The sequence below is a fragment of the Denticeps clupeoides genome, chromosome 8 (genome assembly GCF_900700375.1).
Source record: "Denticeps clupeoides chromosome 8, fDenClu1.1, whole genome shotgun sequence".
In the NCBI taxonomy this organism is placed as follows: domain Eukaryota; kingdom Metazoa; phylum Chordata; class Actinopteri; order Clupeiformes; family Denticipitidae; genus Denticeps; species Denticeps clupeoides.
Window position 1 is genome coordinate 19,972,785 of NC_041714.1, and position 19,112 is coordinate 19,991,896.

Here is a 19,112-nt window from a genome sequence, read left to right on the forward strand (position 1 = left end):
TCCGCCTTGTCTCCTGCAGAAAATGCTGCAGTGCCGCCGAGAGTGCCCCTCTTCTCTCTCCACCCCCCCTCCGTCCCTCGCCGCCACGCCGCTCATTCACCTGCAGAAATCGCTCAGGATGAATGGAGCCGTACGAGAGACTGACGGATCGACCAAGTGGACAAACGAACCGGCGTTCCTGCTCTGGCGATTCCCACCGAGGGAATTCCTATTAACGGGATTCCGGGGCGGATGGCGGTGCGGCTGGGTTAACGGTCCTCTTTAAAGAGACGCCGTTCGCTCCAACACTGCAGAGGCATTAATATTTCACTAGCGAGCGGGCAGTGAAATAGACAGAGTATTCCCTGGCCACACACACACACACAAACACACACAGAATATCGATTCCTTTCACACAGCATGCATGCTGCTTTTTATAAAAAGGCAACGTTACACTCGCACGTGCAAGTCAGAAGATAAAAGCCGACCCACAGCACGACACACTCACACACACACACACTGAGACCGGCGTGATGAATATTTCGGGCCATCTGAACATCTGGTGCTGAGTGCGGACACCGTGCATCTCCTGCTTCGTTACGTTCCTGCTGTCCTGATGTCAGCACCCCCAGCCGCAACGCTGAGGGTCGCCACAGGCGAGCATCTGTGTAGCACCACCCACACTGCCTGTTTTTTTTTGTGTGTGTGCTTGGACACACACACACACACACACACACATGCACACACCACTTTACATTAACATTTACATTTAAGGCATTTGGCAGACGCCCTTATCCAGAGCGACTTACAACGTACTTCCAAGTTACCATCGATGAAGTGATCAGTTCTGGTTCACTAGGACACCCAACTATGAATACAATCTTTTTATTCACTCTGTTGCAGATTCTATACAGAAGTCAGACCACTTCCTCCACCACTTCCTCCAAGTGCAGTGTAGATCTTGTGTGTATTCGCCTTCATACACAAGTGGGCATTTTCTCAAGGCTCTCACATTCACATTACTGCCATAATAAATTGCCATGGGTTTGCATGATCTGGTACTATATTAATACATTTGTCATATATGCATCTGTATACTATTGTACACTATTGTACGCTAAAGGAGAAAATGAAGTGTTTCTGTCACTGTGTGTATAAAAATGGCTCGGAAACCGTGTCACCGATCTTATTTCCAGATCTCACTTTTATTGTTGGGGAGTCTGTTGGACTATGCATGCCCTTAAATGGAGCCAAATACACTCACTACATCGATATATGGACACAGGAGCCTCACGGCCAAGTTTAGAGTTAGAAAAGGGAAGCTGTTGGGGCCGGTGACAGAAAATCTTCCCCGAGATACGGTCCAAGTGAACACTAACATTTACAGTAAAAGATGTTCCATTGTGTGTGTCCACGCCCCGCAAATGTGTCGAAATTGTGTAATAAATTGTGTAATAACACTGAAAAGAATCTGCAGATTTCATATATATTTATTGATATAATATTCAAAATGACCTCCTGTAATCATGTACATGTAAAACCAGCTCCCTCCGCTGGCACACGGGTCGACCCAGCTGGTTGTGGCGGGCGGAGTTCCATGGAGACAATTCCCGTTAATGCTGGGAAAGCTCCTCCAGGGATGGAGAAGTGACCCCCGGTGCACCAACATGAACATGATTCGTGGTGGACAGGAGAGATTACCACCTGCCTGTCTCCATTAAGGCATGCTCACACACACGCACACACACACACACACTACTACAAAGAGCCCTCAAATGAAGACATGTCGAAGGACCAGAGAGTTATCCTCTCAGTTTATCTCTGACAAAGCCAGGCTGACGATCTGCCTCAGCCGCTTATCATTTTTAATCAGTTTGTGTGATCTATTCTCATAACCAGGTGTCATGTCCTTCGCATCATTCTGGCTGGGCATTTACAAACCTTTCCTGTTCGTTTGGATTAATTGAAGTCATCTATGTCATTAACTGTAGTTTGGAGTCATTTTCTGCCCATCTGTCATATATTTCTGCAGACATCTTACTGAGGGAAAAATGTGCCATATTTCCTTTGATGTTTTATTTCATGGATTTCCACACCAATGGTGGACAGAAACATTTGAACTCTAATTAATTTCTGATCTATTATGACGGCCAATGCCGTCAAATGATCAAAAACATTGAACAAATTCTTTGGGTAAATTTGGGGTTTTTGTTTTCACTGTTAGTTAAAGACACACAGTTCAGCCTCATATGAATCCACCCTGCGGCGCCGGAAAGTTCAGCCTTTAAGAGCAGCCTTTCAACGCCGCAATTTCCAACCCCATCCCCAGCAGCGGCTCCAGTGCAGCGTAGGCGTTGGGAGTGAGGTGGGCGCGGGGGTCTGTTTTAGCCGGGGTGGATGTTGCATGGCGCTGTGGCTAATGGCGGGAGCGCAAACAAGGAGGCGCGTAGAGCGAGGTCAGAGTTTTATGTAGGCTGATCGGTTGCTAAGCAGACAGAAGGCGGCCAGACACAAAATGGCTGAGGAGCGAGAAGAAAAGGCCGAGTCCTTCCTGAGCCATCTACAGTAGGTCAAGTCAAAGGGACTGCATTGTTGTTTTCCCTCTGTTCGTCCTCCTGTGTGCTTCCTCTACTCTATATGTGTAGGACTGAGGACGACGTCTCAAAATAAGGAAAACTGTAAGAAAAATCGCCTGCTTTGCCTCCAATTGATTTTCCACATATGAAGCAATTCCCTAAAATCCTGTTGCTGGCTCTGTGGATCAGCCTCAATCATTTAACCTCAAGGTGAGACGAAGTTAGGCCACATTGTCATTGTCATACACTGCAGCACAGCACACGGTGACACAACAAAACGCGTCCTCTGCATTTAACCATAATCATTGGTGAGCAGTGGGCAGCCATGACAGGCGCCCGGGGAGCAGTGCGTGGGGACGGTACCTTGATCAAGAAGACCTCAGTGGCACCTTAGCAATTCAGGATTTGAACCCACAACCTTGTGATTACAAGTCTACTTTCCTACCCGCTAGGCTGCCTAACTTTTCATTAAGAATGGCACCCATCACACTAACGAGAATAAATAACATGACTCCCAAACTCCATGCCGAGAACACGCGAGGACGGGGCTAACCGTCTGGTTTCTTAAGCCTCTTTAATAGCAAACGTCCACAACCGCCTCAAAGATTCGTCTGCTTCAGAACAATCGACGGCAAACTTTAAGGATTTAAAAGCGCAGTGAGAGAAACGGCCCCTCCGGGCCACCGTAGATTAAGGAGGAAGTCATCAAAAGTTTCTAATCCTCAAAGAGGAGCTTTGATAGAGCAGGGCGGGGTCACACTCGGCATGAAACGTGCTGTGTGCGACTGCCTTCCCACAGTACTTTGCCACACGTACGTATTATTGCAGAGTTGTGTGTGTGGTTCAAGGTGTGGAGGCCTCAAAGTTACACGTAATCCACAGGGCTCAGGAGAAACAAAAGCCGGTAATCTCACCGAGGGACCCCCGCACCCTCAAAGGAAGCAATTTCCTTTTTTAATGTCCCAAATTTACGTGTAACCTCCCCTCTGCCGGTCTCCTGGCCTCTTTCTGCATCACCGCTCTCCCCTCCCCGGTGTCTGCCGGTGTCCTACATACCTGTAGCTCTTTCCTTCGCATATCTGTTGCTCCCACCTGCCCTTCCCACAGCAGTAGCCAGTAGATTTCCTTTGATTCCTCAAAGGAATGTGTGAGCCTCAAACATGATCACCGGAGGCTAGCCTCCGTTTCACCTCCTCAGCATCCATTTTCACACCTCTCTTGCGATAATTAAAACGCATCACCTGACGACGGTGGCCGGAATTAGCTTTAATCGAATCATTCGGAAAGGATAGGTACTATAGACCGAATGTTTGTGTTTGCTTGACCCGAGCCCAAGATTTACAGCTCTAGTCAGAGGGCCTGTTTTTTGTGCCTCCATAATAAATGTGGTGCTTGGGGCATGTTCACTAATGCCACATAAAGTATGCATTCTTAGAGAGGAGAAACTAATCCTAATCATACTTGGCACCCAGACAAATGACTTTTATGTTGCGAGGAGCCATTGGTGGCATGAAAAAAACCCCGTCTGGCAAACCAAACATGCAGCAGGATTATCATCTCCTTCGTTCAAGCATTGTGAAGATGACCTGCCAGGTTGAGTGAAGGCTCACTACAGATCAGCAGATCCCCATCCACAGCATCTGAGCATCACTGATTGTTGGATGAGTAGGGAAATGATATAAATTTGACCTTCTGTCACCAGATCTTTATTATTAAATAGCTGCGGGTTATTAACGCAGCACCTGCATGGAAGAAATATGAAGACCATGTGTCTGGATGCTCATTATTGCTCTTCATTCCCCTCACACCCTCACTGCTGGGTTCTGGGAAAAGGTCAAGGGTCAAGAGCGGCCGCGTCACACACATGCATCCACTTAGCCAATGGGACGTGCCGCTGAGCCAAGTGTGTATGCGGTTGTGTGTGTGTGTGTGTGTTGGGTTGCGAAGGAGCGACCCCACCAAGAGATCAGAGTGCGCGGGGTCGAACGCAGCAGGCGAATTAACGAAAACAATCCGCCGTGTACCGGGGTCAGCGGAGTGGTCAGTGATGGAATAACGTCTCGTTTTCACCGCTCCGCCTTCTTCCCTTTATAAAAACACGCGTGGTGTGTGTAGGATCCGCGTTCTCGCTTTACGGCGCGTTTTTTGCCAGCACCTGTTTCTCAGCGCTGCAGCCAAAGGAGCACAAATAAAGGCTTCAACAGGCACGTCAACAAACACGCAGCAGTCGTCGGCACAAAGCAGCGCAACCCAACACAAGAATAACACAGCGGCCCCGCAGGTGCATTACAGCAGAGCCACAAAACACAGGACCGTCACACAAATACATCCCGCACACACACAATATACATAAAACCTTCCCGTATGTACATAGCGCCATCATTTTGTAATCTCTGACACCTTACTGTATTTTGTATTTTTCTTTTGTACTTACATTTCTGCACTGAAGAACTTGCTTTTACGTTACACGTGTACAGTAACAAGGCATTCCATTCATACTGAATTTGCATTCACAATACACACAACAAACAAGCAACTATATTACACATATATAACAACTAATATAACAACTATAACACTATATAATGCAACAAGACACAGCTATATACACACATAACACATAACAAATACACCCCAGACCAGGTGGTAGTAGCCTAGGGGTAACACACTCGCCTATGAACCAGAAGACCCAGGTTCAAACCCCATTTACTACCATTGTGTCCCTGAGCATGGGACTGCCCCTGTACCTTGCATAAGGGCATCTGATAAATGCTGTAAATGTAAATGTGCCTGCACACATGACTGTGTACACAACACATGCACTATCTGTCAATAATCTATTTCTATGTACTGACATCACGTTGTGGCATTCAATGGCCAATAATGCATTTTCTGACACACGCTAAAAATGAAAATGTGACCGGACGGTTTTGCAGCAGGCGCGTTTGGGTGTTGGGGGCAGGACCTCCATCTGCCCTCCGGTTAGCCTGTCGACCTCACAGACCGCAACGCAAAACCGCACTGACACGGCTACAGCCACACTTTATTAAGCAGGCTAATTAATTCAATCTCTGCACTGAGGGGACGGGAGCCCGAGTTGCGGTGCGGAGAGGGAGAGGGAGAGACGAGACGAACAGGGGGGACAAAAGGCAACAGCGATAAAGGGACAGCGCCAATCGAGAGAGACAGTGAGAGAGGAGAGAGAGGGAGTGAGAGAAGGAGGTGGTGGTGCTCATTAGCGGAGAGTGACTCATAGTCGGAGACGGGACACCAGGCTCCCGATCACAGCTCGGCCCGGACCGACATGACAGCGACTACAGCAGGACGTCGCGTTAACTCAGGCGTCAGCGTTAATAAGCTCCACAGAATATCACGCAATGTTTACAGTACTGCTGCAGCCAGGCAGCACAAATCACACACACATATACAGCACACAATAAAACATCCCAGAATATTATATACTGACGACGGGAATACTTCAATTCTCTCCACTTAGGAAATCAAGTCTTCACAAGTGTGTGTGAGTGTGAAGATTTCCCAACTTTGGGATTAACGAATCATGACAATGAGAACCCCTGGTTCTCTAACTGGGGTACACTGCCTCATGTGGTGTGCCAGGAGTCTCTTGTTATTATTTTTTTTAATATTCACACACCTGTGTGCTTAAATGAAGTGTAGTTATTTATATTAATATCCTCAGTGTGGAACAGTGCCTGTGTATCTACAGATAACAGTAAAAAAACAACAATAAAAATGGATCTTGTGTAAAAATTAGGTACGCTAATGTCTACACTATGCAAGTCATAACGGCAGGACAGAAAATACAAATAATAATAATTCGTTTGCAATTGTCAGGATTGCCTGCAGCTGGGCTCCACACCGGAACCCAATCCTGACGCCCCATAAATGCCGGAAGTTTCCGCCCGTTCGGGGTCGCTGGCATTTTCGTGAACTTCAGTTGGTAACACTGTTGGTAATTTGAGTTCTGGCAATCGCCACACGCCTACGGGTTAGTTTTAGTTTGTCTGTATTTAAGTTAAATCGTTTTCGGCCACCGCGCCATTGTTTATTTGTATTTCTTTATTGTTTATTTGTTAATAAAATCCCCTTCCCAACATGTCAGACCTCTGCGCTTCCTTCCCCCGTAAGTCCGTAGTCGTGACAGCAATACTTTTATTGTGAACTGTTTAATAATAACTATCTCCATATTTATCAGTTTATTGTTACCACCTTATACTGGACCATAGAGCTTAATAATGGACATAAAAATGTAAATTGCTATATATGGTAGTAGCCTAGTGGGTAACACACTCGCCTATGAACCTAAAAAAAGACCCAGGTTCAAACCCCACTTACTACTATTGTGTCCCTGAGCAGGACACTTAACCCTGAGTGTCTCCAGGGGGGGACTGTCCCTGTCACTACTGATTGCAAGTCGCTCTGGATAAATGTCTGATAAATGGCATAAATGTAAATTTGGAAGCACCACTAGGTGGACCTGCCTGCTTTTCTAATGATGAAGGTAAGTTAGTATAGACCTACAGACCTAATTTACTTACTAAATAAGATTTAATATCTAATATGAAACATTACTCACTACTTTTGTGTTTAAAAGACATAATAGAAATGCACAGCAGCTTTATTCACATAACTGCATTGACCATAAAACACATTTAGTATGACGGCAGTGAGGAATGCAGTGTAATGGTTTTTAAAAATGTAATTTTAATAAGATGCCCACTCACAGAATGACACAATGTCAGAGCAAAGTCGTTCTTTAGTCTAATAAGGTGTTTAAAGGCTTTGTTGAGGTGTAACAGGATGTTAATATGCAGCGTGCTGGTGCTTTAGTGTAGGAGAGGCCTGTCACTGGTGCTCTCCTGTGGAAAAGAGGCAGATGAGAAAGCGGGCCTGCAGGCCTCATCAGCACATTTTAATGAGACAAAACCTATTAACACATCAAGACGCTCCACGTTCATCCTTCTCCTGCTCTCCTCTATCCATGTGTCTTAGTGCACTCCTTTATTTCCTTTCCTCGCAATTCAAATACTCTAGCTTGCGATTTGTATTTTTTTTTTGCCCTTGCTTCCTCGGTTTAGGCTAAATATCAGCTTTTATTAATGGAAATGTCCAAGTGAAGCGATGCACATCATGAACACAAACAGGTCAGAATGAGCCCTGGAGGAAACTGAAATGGCAGCGTTGAACTATACAACCTTGACATTTTCTTTTCTTTTTGCGCAAATTTCTTCTTTAAAGGGATGGAAAATGCACAGCCATGCTACAAAATGCGTATCTCAGCAATGAATTTATTACCAATATAAAACTGTCTATGTAAAATTTCAATGTAACTTCATTAATAAGCAACGTTTAAAAAGATTTACCATGAAATTGCTGTGTGACCTTGGAATGTCGGTCAAGGTCATGAAAAGCAAGTAGGTATATGCTGGGAGAGATTTTATTAAAAAAAAAAAAAGATTACATCCTGCTACATACTGTGACAGTGCAGTATCCACAGCCACGCCCAGTCACGTCTGTCTGTGTCTTACGTTCTCCTCGAACATAAATATTCGCTTGGCTCGCACTTTTTGCACTAGCCTTATTCCTCTTTTATCCTATAATTTTTTTTTTTTTAATAACTTTATTCTTTAACTAGACTCTGCAAAAAAAATGTAGCGGCTCAGAATGCACGCTGTGCTGCACGTGACGAATAAAAATCCTGAGCAGTGTTGAAGTGCGCGAAAGAAGTGTGTTTGTGTGTGTGTGTGTGTGTGTGTGAGCGAGCCTACTTCCAGCCTCGCAGTGTCTCCTGCACACTCGCGGTGTGCAACGTCTTCAACTCGCTCGCTCAACACCTCCCACGTGCCGAACTACGGTTCAACCTCGCATAGCGACTCGTCCCGACGGAAGCAGCAGCTCGTCCTTTCTGGCGAATTTCACTCGGGCTTCCGTCCCCACCGCAGATATTATTATTTAAAACCGTTATTTCTTTATTCATTTATTCCGTTTTCTTTCTTTTTAATATGTTTGTGTCCGCCGTTCTCAGAAAGAAAACCGGTTTCAGCAAAAATCAGAACGGGGCCGAGAAAACCTGCAATCGGTGCATCCCTACTAACCAACCGTCCTGCTCTTCTCACAGCCAGCAGTGATCGAGGGACCTACCGCAGAAGGGCGTTCCAAGGACACACACACACACACACACACACACACACAGAGTGTAGCTACTGCCGGACGCCTTCTGGCCCGGTCTGATCTGATCACAGGCTCTTCGTGGCGGCATCTGAACTGGCACGCTGGCCCCGCCCTCGCTATTTAGCCTCAGCCGGCGTGTGTGACGTGTAACACGCGTTTTCGACGTGGCCCTAACCTCGGCCCGAGCACATCGGATCAGAATTTGTGCAGCGTGGCGTCACCGGCGTCACCAAGGTGCCGGTCAGCCGATCAGGGTGTCGCCCTAGGACGCTTGTCAACGCCAAAAGCTCGTCCTCGGCTGGTGAGTTCGCCGGCTCACGGTTCTTACCCCAAAAAAAAAAAAACCCGACTTCCTATAAAAAAGAAGAAGAAAAACGGACCTGTCACACACACACACACACACACACACGCTCAGAAAATCCGACAGCCGCTCCAAACCCATCCTGATGCAATTCGTGGAGGGGACGACTCGTTCGCCGGAGGAGGCGTGTAGGAGGGGACGAGGGAAACTTTTCCTCCCCCCCACCCCCCCCGGTTCCTGTGACAGAGTGGCCCCGGCGAATTAGGGTGGAGGCGGCCCCCGGGCGCCGAGATGTAGATCAGCTATTTTCTCACCGCGCGTTTCTCTTCTCTCCCCGTTCCCGGAGCGCCACGTCCTGGTTCAAGGGCACGCGGCCGGCGGCCTGCTTCACGCCACGCCCCGCCCCCTCGACCCCGCGCTTATCCGCCGAAGCTGCGCCCCCCAATTTAGACGACTAGTTCGCTTCTTTTAAGGGAATCAGACTTTCTGTCCCTCCGTCGGCCGCAGGGAAGGAGCGCTGTCATTAAAGTGCACTTAACTCCGCCTGGCCCGGAAAGTTCGAACATTTCCTTTAAGTCTCGTCAAATTTTCGACACAGTGCTCCCATTCATCCGGTCGCGATTACCGGAGTTTATCCCAACTCGCCGACGATGGCGGAGGCCCAGCGATCGGCGTTCCGAACCCTGGCGCTCCGCGAGGAATCGGGGGCCCGGTTGCGTCACGCCTCAGCGGAACTCATCGGAGGCGAAGGCGGAAATTCCGGAACAAACGACGGCAACCGTTCCGAATTGGAAGCAGTGGCGCTCCTTAAACCGCCTGGAGTTGGAGGCCGAGCGCCGCCGCGTAGAAACAGACAGAGACGAAGCGGGAAAAGAGCAGAGGACGGAGGGACAGAAGAGAGGACATTCCAACATGCGTTCCGGCGACAGGACGTTGGTTAAACTGACAGAGCGCCGTGCGGATGTGCCAAATGACGGCTGGAGTCGGCGCCCTGCGAGTCTAACGCACCGTTAACGCAACCGGGAGGGGGGAAAAAAACGGCACACTCACAAGATCTCGTCGTTTTGGAATTCCAGAACGCCGTGCGTGTCCTCGAAGTCCTCGCCGCCGCCCCGCGCCGTGCCCTCCGTGGTCTTGTAGGGCACCGTGACGACCCCGCGGGCGCCGGACGTGCGCAGCACCTTCACCTCCATGGCGCCCACGCTCTCGCTGACGTGCACCACGGGCTCCTCGAACGTGAAGATGCCGGCGTGGTCGTCGTCGAAGATGGTGACGGTGGCGGTGGAGGGCAGGCCCAGGCACGCCGCCGGCTCCACGTGGTTGGCCGCCTCGCCGTCCTCCGTCTCGGTGCGCTCGGAGACCACCTTCACGTCGCTCAGGTGGATCAGGAAGTTCTCGTCCTCCTCGAAGATGTCGTCGTCGATGATGCCCACGCGGATCTCCTTCTGCGTCTCGCCGGGCTTGAAGAGCACCGTGCCCTCGGTGAACTCGTAGTCGGAGCCGGCGTTGGCGGTGCCGTCCTCGGTGCGGAACTGGACGGAGACGGCCTGCGCGAGGTCGCCGCCGCGGCGCACCACGCTGACCGCCACCGTGCCGCAGTTCTCCAGGCACTGGTAGGAGCCGGGGTCGAAGTAGACCTTGGAGACGGGGTCGCTGTCGGCGGCGGCGTCGCTGCGCACCTCGTGCAGGCTCACGGCCTTCCTGGCCTGGTCGGCGGCGTGCTTCTTCAGGATGTTGCCGGCGCCCGTCATGAGCCGGGTTGCCTGGCAACGGTAGAACGCCCGGCTCTTCTGCTGCTGGCTGAGGACCTGGTAGTTGGCGAGTTCGATCAGCTGCTCCACCTCCTTCTCCGGGTGCTTCTGCTTCAGCTCCTTCAGGATCTTGGCCATGTCACGTCTGGCCTCCTCCTCGTCCAGGTCTTTTTCGTCCAGGTCCAAGGCCAGCGTCCCGTCCAGGAAGTCCACGGCGTGCGAGTTGAGCATCTTCCCGTCCATCTCGATGTCGACCTTGGACGGCAGCGGCCGGTCGCCCTCGGTTTCGATGATCATGCCGCGCTGCTTGCCGGCGCGGTAGCGCTTGTACACGTACTTGTAGAAGAGCAGCCGCCGGTCGGCCACCCAGGCGAAGACCACGCAGATGGGGAAGAAGAAGAGCGTGAGCAGGCCCTCCCACACCTGGACCACGCCCGGCGAGATCACCGCCAGGATCAGGTAGAGCCACAGGTAGGCGAAGATGCTCCAGGCCGCCGTGACGAAGAAGACGCGGAGGTGCTTGACCTTGCGGTGCTCCCCGTCCGGCACGACCCACACGCAGATCCCGATGATGACGAACATGTTGAACGCGGCGCTGCCCACGATGGTGCTCGGGCCCAGCTCGCCGGCGTTGAAGCCATGGCCGCACACCTCGATGACGGAGAGCAGGATCTCGGGGGCGGAGGAGCCCAGGGCCATGAGGGTCAGGTTGGACACGGTCTCGTTCCAGATGCGCACGGTGGTGGTGGTGGTCTCGCCGTTGGGCTTCTTGATGGTGATCTCCTTCTCCTGCGACGTGATGACCTCGATGGACGCCATGAAGCGGTCGGCAATTATGGAGACGCCCAGGAACATGTAAACCAACGCCACAAAGTAGACGGTGGCCCGGGCCACCTTGTCACCGAACGAGGGGTTGGGAGGGAGCCACACGGGCAGGACGACACCCTTGCTGCAGACACCGGAGCCGCCGCAGTTGGTGTTGTTGTGGCCGACGTCATGTTCAGGGCTCTGGACCACGTTCTCGCCCGTCACGTGCTGGATCTTGCAAGAGACGATCGCGATGAGGACCAAACAACGCAAGGCCAGGGACGCAAAAGAGGACCGCTCTGTTTGCGTCATTGTCGTGGGAGGGACGAGGGACGTTCGAAACCTAGAGAGACAGAAAGAACCTCAAGGCACGGAGTTTACGCGTACGCGTGCCCCAAGGCGCCCGGTTTACCGCGACGTGGCCCGACGTACCTCAGCAGAACCACGAGAAATCCTCACACGGCCCGGCAGACCAGGACCCCGAGCTCCTGCTGCAGAAAACAGAGCGCGTGAATTACCGAGGCTCCCCACACCCCCTCACTGGGACGCCACCGCCGGATCACCCAGCTTTTAAAGGGGCGGGCGGGGTCTGGGTGGGTCAACTGTGAGGATGCACCGTTGGGGGGGTGGGTCCGAGGAGGCATGGCTCTCTCTCTCTCTCACACACACACACACACACACACACACTCACACACACACTCACACACACACACACACACACACACACACACACACACACACACAACACACACACACACACACACACACACACAGAGACTGCAGCAGAGTCTCTTCTCGAGGACCGTTGGCACCACACAGCACCCGCGGGTTACGGCGTCGTGCGTGGACGTGGGGCAATACAGACAACGAATAAAGCAGAACGCGTCCCCTCCATGCGCCCGGAGACCAGGTGAGGAGGGGGACGAGTTGACCCGCGGGTCCTACCTTGTGCGCCGGGAGGTCAGCGGCGGCCGTCGGTGGTGGTCGCGGGTCGGGCGGTTCGCATTCGCGTCTCTCGCTGTTTCTTTTACGCGCCGGACGAAGCGGCGGCCGGTCGGTCGGTCGGTCGGATAAATGATGCTCTATCGGCGGATCTGGGCGCGGGGAGGAGGACGGGAAGGTGCGTGCGACTTCTTCCTCATTCTTTCCCGCTCTCGTGTCTCCCGCTCTCCCTCTCCGGTTCGTCTCCGAGATCCCTCTCTCTCTCTCTCTCTCTCTCTCTTTGTGTGAGTGAGTGAGTGTAAGGCTGGGGCTTCAGCTGGAGATCTCGCTCTCTCTCTCTCTCCCTCTCTCTCTATCTGTGTGTGTGTGTGTGAGTGAGTGTGAGTAAGGCTGGGGCTTCAGCTGAAGAGATCCCTCTCTCTCCCTCTCTCTCTCTCTCTCCCCCTGTCTCTATCTGTGTGTGTGTGTGTGAGAGTGAGTGTGAGTGAAGGCTGGGGCTTCAACTGGAGAGATCCCTCTCTCTCTCCCTCTTTGTGTGTGTGTGTGTGTGTGTGTGAGTAAGGCTGGGGCTTCAGCTGAAGAGATCCCCTCTCTCTCTCTCTTACTCCCTCTCTATCTGTGTGTGTGTGTGAGTGAGTGAGTGAGTGTAAGGCTGGGGCTTCAGCTGGAGATCTCTCTCTCTCTCCCCCTCTCTCTCTATCTGTGTGTGTGTGTGTGTGAGAGTGAGTGTGAGTAAGGCTGGGGCTTCAGCTGAAGAGACCCCCCCCCCTCTCTCTCTATCGCTCTCTCTCTGTCTCTCTCTCCGTGCACATCGGACCCTCCAACACGGGGACCCCAACGTCTTCAACAAGGCAAAGCTGGACATGTCTGGCATCCACAGTCCCTCAGCCTCTTGGATCCACCAGTGCAAAATTCTCCCCAGAGTCATAAAAATCAGCACACACACACACACACACTCACACATGCTCCCTTCCACAGCCAAAGTTTCATACTAATGCCAAGCACACGAGTGGTGTGGAACAGATGGACACGAACCCGTCCGGACGGTTTAAAAGTGGCCCGGAACCTTCACGTCCTGCTCCATGGGTGCTCGACCTGGAATTAGCGTCGTGGACGCGTCTCCGCCCTCGCCTCTCGGCCCTGCTTCTGGAGAACCGCCTGTCAGACGTCCATTATTAGGCCATTAATGAAGCCCCGAGGCTCATCAAGGTCGGGCAGGAGAAACACCGTCTATAAATATCCAGCTCTGTATCCCTGATATTTCCAACTTATTTCCATTTTATATATAAAGCACGTTTAAAACGTGCAGAGAAGAGGCCATAGTGCTTTTGCGTTATGGTGGCATTTCACATTTGTCTACATTTACAGTTTGAACATGCATGCAGTTTGAAAGTTTACTGAAGATTTTAAATAGCATATTTTACGGTTCCTCCGTTGAGATATGTGCCCGGTGTCTTTTAAAGTGTTTTTTCCTTCTTTCTTATTATTGTCGTTGTTCTTCTTATTGCTATTATTATTCGGAGCTGTATGGCTGCATGATTATGAATCACGTAACCCAGCCAGCACTGACCCAGGCAGCCTGCTCGTCACAGGCGTCCTCACACCTACAATTTGTGCTGTTTTATGCTAATCGAAAGCGCGGCGGTGATACTGAGCGATTGCCACAGTTACCGGTGCTCTGTGGTGTGCGAGGGTATAAATATGCGGACTAAAGAGGGTCATTCATCAACCGCTGTATATAATGCACACACACACACACACACACACACACACACAACTGTAATGAACCAGTGGCTGAGCAGGAAGAAAGCCTCCAGCCAGAACCAACAACACGCATTCACTGGCCACCGCGTTAGGTACACCTACCGCTTCTGATAAGGGGCGTCCGTAAAAAAAAGGCAATAAATGAACATGCAAACACATTACAGCCTTCTGCCGCCGCACACTGATCGTGGGGCATCAATAAATGGTCCGCTTCCGACCGAAGGACCGTTGCTTCACAGGAAAGATCCAGAGCATGCAAACCATACCACAACCCTACACGCGAGTGGTTAAAATAAAGTGGCCATACAGGCCATAAAGCTCACACAGTTGTTTTTTTTTTTATTTTATTATTATTATAAGTTGACGGAACTACTGGGGACGTCTTATTATAGTGAAGTGAGCAAAACGCACTTCCTCAGGCGTGTGCAGCGGTTCATCATTTCTCAGAATCGTGTTATGCGGGTCTCGCTCCTAAAAGGGTGGAAAAAATAAAGCGGACCTCAATGGAAAGGTTAGATGTGCACATGTGAAGGCCAGCACACACACGTCCTTGGCCCTTACCTGCACATGTTCTCCTTTACACCCGCTGACCCCATACACACACACACACACACACACAGACACACAAACCACCAACAGTCAGCATTAATTTGGGCATGGGAACAGTTTCCACTGGAAATGATGACTCAACAATGACTTGTTGACACACACACACACACACACACACCACGTGCAGAAGGTTTTAGAAATTTGTCGTCATTCGTGGGAACAGATTAAGCAGGAAGTGTTGAACACACAGAGAAATGGAAGCGCCACTGTGTATCTAAATGGGTACAAGTGCTTGTCGCTGGGGTTGGTACCCGTCCGAAGAACAATAATGGACCCGTCCTCGCTGGTACTTTTTTGTACCTTAGTCATCTGTACCATTTAAGGCACAATTGTGTACCTGTCATGACTGGAATGTAAAATTATCTTTACATCATCATTGCAGCACACTTGTTGTGTTGCCCAGGGAGCTGGGTGTTAAAGACCTTGCATAAGGAGGCTGGGCTTGAACCGGCAACCTTCCACTCACAGGCACAGTCTGTCCACTGTCTTAGTCCACTGACTTTGTCTGTGAGCTTTTACATCACCGATGTATTTTCATGTACATTCCTTTTGTCCTTTTTTGTGTTATGCTGGTCAGATCCACCAGCCATTCTATCACTATTGTGCAGCTAAGGAATCAGAAGACCCAGGTTCAAATCCCGCTTACTACCATTGTGTCCCTGAGCAAGACACTTAACCCTGAGTGTCTCCAGGGGGGACTGTCCCTGTAACTAAGTCGCTCGGGATGAGGGCGTCTGATAAATGCCATAAATGTAAATGTAATGATTTACAAGCATTTTTGTTGGTACGTTGGGGTTAATTGAGATCATTTCCGTGTGGTGCAGGTTCATGTGTACAACTATGTACTTTCCCAAATCATGTTCCTTTAAAGGTACAACATGGTATCACAAAGGACCTGTCATGTACCTTTTGAGTACAATCAACTGAAAGGAACAGTTTTGTACCTGGAGGTTTAATATTGTACCCTGTGTGTGAATGATGAAGGTTCCTTTGTGCTCCTGGTACAACTCAGATGGAAAACAAGACAGGGACTGCAGGCCGAGCCTTGACTTAATCACACATGCATGCATGCAGTCTGCCACACAGCTGCCAGGCACCCTGCTAAAGGTGACCTTAAGAGTGGCTGACTTGCACCCCTATTGGAGTCAGACCAATTTGTGCTGAACACAACGAAGAAGATCTCAGATTTCGCCACCGCCCAATTACATAATTTCCCACAGTGCGCAGCTGTTGACGAACATTGTTCCTACTGCAACCCTGTACAGCAAAATTATATGCATACATTACACATAAAATCATTACCTTGTTCTGCTGTTTTTAAGCCCCATGCCTGATACAGTATTTCTTATAAAATGGTAGGAATTCTAAGATAAACATATTGATATTCATTTCAATACCCATTTTTTGACCAATTGATAGAAATTTAATAGTTGAGATTTTAAACACTCCTTTTTTTGGAAATGATTCCATACGCACATTTTGAATGTTATGGTGATAACATGCCAAAACAATGTCTGTACCACCTCACATGCTTGTCATATTCAAATTAATTCTCAAAAATGATACACATTGTGATTATTCTGCACAAAATATTTATGAATACATTTATTTTATGAATAATATATTTATAAATATTATATAAATAAGCGCCTATGTGTTCAAGGAGAAACGTTTTTTGTCCTTTCCTAAAACATCTTAGGAAAGTAACTACATTGTTTTTTGCTCTTTGTTAACAACACGCTCCTTTATCTGTCGAACTGGCATATTCCATTTTCGTCAGTTCTGTAAAGCTGAGCTGATGCATTAATCACATGGGCCGCGATGAGCAGATGCATCGGTGTGGTTTATGCAAGACAACAGGCTCATAAAACAGCAGCAAGGTCAGGATGGGAAGCAGCTGCGGTCTGTTTTAGGCTGATAAAAATAGGCTTTTCTTTCTTCAGAGACAGAACTTAAAAAAGGGGGTAAGGTCGCCTTTCCCCAGCTCAGGTGTGGCGCAGCGTGGCCTATTTCCTGTGACCATGGGGAAGGAATGACCCTCGATCGATGTTAGCAGTCACCACCATAAGTATCGTGCTCTGACAAGAACAATCACTCCTTTAGGATTTTAAAACATACTCAAATAGCCTGGAGCTCTTTGCTTGCACAAGAGATGAAAAGCTCTGGAACATCGTGATTCTAGAGAAACCCGAAACGTTACTTCCATTCTTCATCTCCCACCTTTTCTTTTTTTTTTTTTACTGAAATGGAAACTATTGTGCAATGGCAAAAATAAAAGTTCATTACTTTTTAAAAAAGTGCTAGCCTGGACAGTTATCTGGAGACCGATGCATCATCGGCAGTCTTAAAGTGCAAACTGCAGTTGCTTTTGCAGATAAGGCTCTACATGCAAACACTGTGTCGCGTGCGGTCCGGCCTACTGCCACTCAGCTTCTTGGGCTTAATGAGAGGCTAATTAAGGAGGCTATGAAGCACTAGAGTTTTAATTGTGTGTGGGGTGGGTGGGTGTTGTAATATTTCAGCATTCTTTTGGTTGTTAGTTAAACTGGCTTGACAAGACATATTTAAAACAAGTTATGCTCATTAATATAAATTAATGTCAGGGGGGTCAAAATAATTTCTACAACTTATTTAGCCATAACAAAAAAAGTCAAACCTTCCTTGCTTACTAGTTGTGTATTATGATTTGAATTTATTACAATTAAGTGTTCTGACTGAGGTTGTCTGCCAATAAGAATGCTGGACACAAGGAGTGGGGATCTCTTACTATTGCCGTAAAAGTCACGTACTGTGAAATTATCCTTGTTCTGTACTGCATTTAATGTAGCACATGGTCTGTAGTAAGCTATAAAAGACAAAAGGAGGTTAAACAAAATTTTATCGGGCAGATTGGAGGGGTGATCATTTCCGCTGCACTCTCATGAGGCTGTTGGTTCCGTCCATTCCTCCATTCAAAACCACACAAAGCCAAACAATGACACTAGGTCACTAGGCTAATTAGTTTTGTATCTTTTTGTTCTGTGTCTTATTTTTTGGTGATATTTTGGTGATAAGACCAGATAAGTTACTTTGTTTATTTTTTTTACATGTTCAGTAGCTCTTCTTTGGCACTCATATGTCCAAAAACCATTCTGACAAACACACACTGTGCCTTCATTCATCAGACCAGTCAATCCATAAAAAAACTGGAGAAACACTCACGTGTCAATGTCTCTTTTTTCAGTTTTTATTTTTAAAGCCAGGAAGAGTCCATCTGCAGCCTCTTAAAATGCTTCTTCAACAACTTCACCTCACTGTCCTTGAAAGATTTCTTAAGATGAACGTGACTTACAAATTACAATGCTATCATTGTAGCCTTAGTTTTAAAAACTGAAAAAAAGACATTGACACACGTGAGTGTTTCTCTAAGTCACATCCACGAGCTGACGGGGGAAGGAAGCGCAGAGACGGGACATTCGGGAAACAATGATCTATTAACAGACACAAATCAAAATGGCGCAAGGGCCAAAAACAGGGGAAATAAAGGGGAGAACAAAAACAAACCCGCAGGCGTGTGGCGATTTCCAGAACCCTAAACTCAATGCAACAGTTGCAGGGTTCACAAAGAATGTCGCAGCACCGACCGGCTGCTCCTGTGCCTTTTAAACACCGTCCTGACTGGGCCCAGGTGTGTCTCAAGCTGAATTGACTGGTCTGATGAATGAAGGCACAGTGTGTGTTTGTCTGGATGACTTTTGGACATATAATTGCCAAAGAAGAGCTACTGACCATTAAAAAAAAACAGAAATTTTCTTATTTGTTAATAAGAGCCGCTTGCCCATCTGTAAGCTGATTTCCATCACAACTGATGGAGCTCCGGCAACAGTCCGCTGCACTAATGGGTTCATTGCATTGTGCAAAATATGTGAAATTTTCCAGGACTTCCTTAATTATCATTGTATAATTCATTAGAAATCATCGTGTGGCAAACTGTTAAACATGAAAGAAGTGATGGAGATTGTGTGGAGTCTACAGAGAAGGTTATTCCGTGCTAATTTGGAGGAGACAGGCGCAGAACAGCTTTATGTCTGTGAAGATTCTCAGTCATCCAGGTGAATTTGTCTGAAAGTTGAGTCATGGCAACTGGACTTTCTTTCTTTAAGGTAGCGACGTTTCATTATGCATCAAAGTTCTGTGGATGCAGAATGAAAC

The 19,112-nt window shown here is 48.6% G+C and overlaps 1 protein-coding gene across 1 annotated transcript in view; it reads right to left on the reverse strand.

The window, feature by feature from the left end:
- LOC114795129 (sodium/calcium exchanger 1-like) overlaps nt 1-13,150 on the reverse strand; it is a 61,971-nt gene extending 48,821 nt beyond the window's left edge. Inside the window, exons 1-3 of the mRNA XM_028987976.1 lie at nt 12,552-13,150; nt 12,039-12,097; nt 10,099-11,949 (exon numbers count right to left, since the gene is read on the reverse strand). Of these exons, the coding sequence (XP_028843809.1) occupies nt 10,099-11,918 (1,820 nt within the window). The 5' untranslated portion in view covers nt 11,919-11,949; nt 12,039-12,097; nt 12,552-13,150. The remainder of the gene's footprint in view (nt 1-10,098; nt 11,950-12,038; nt 12,098-12,551) is intronic.
- Nucleotides 13,151-19,112: the final 5,962 nt, after the last annotated feature.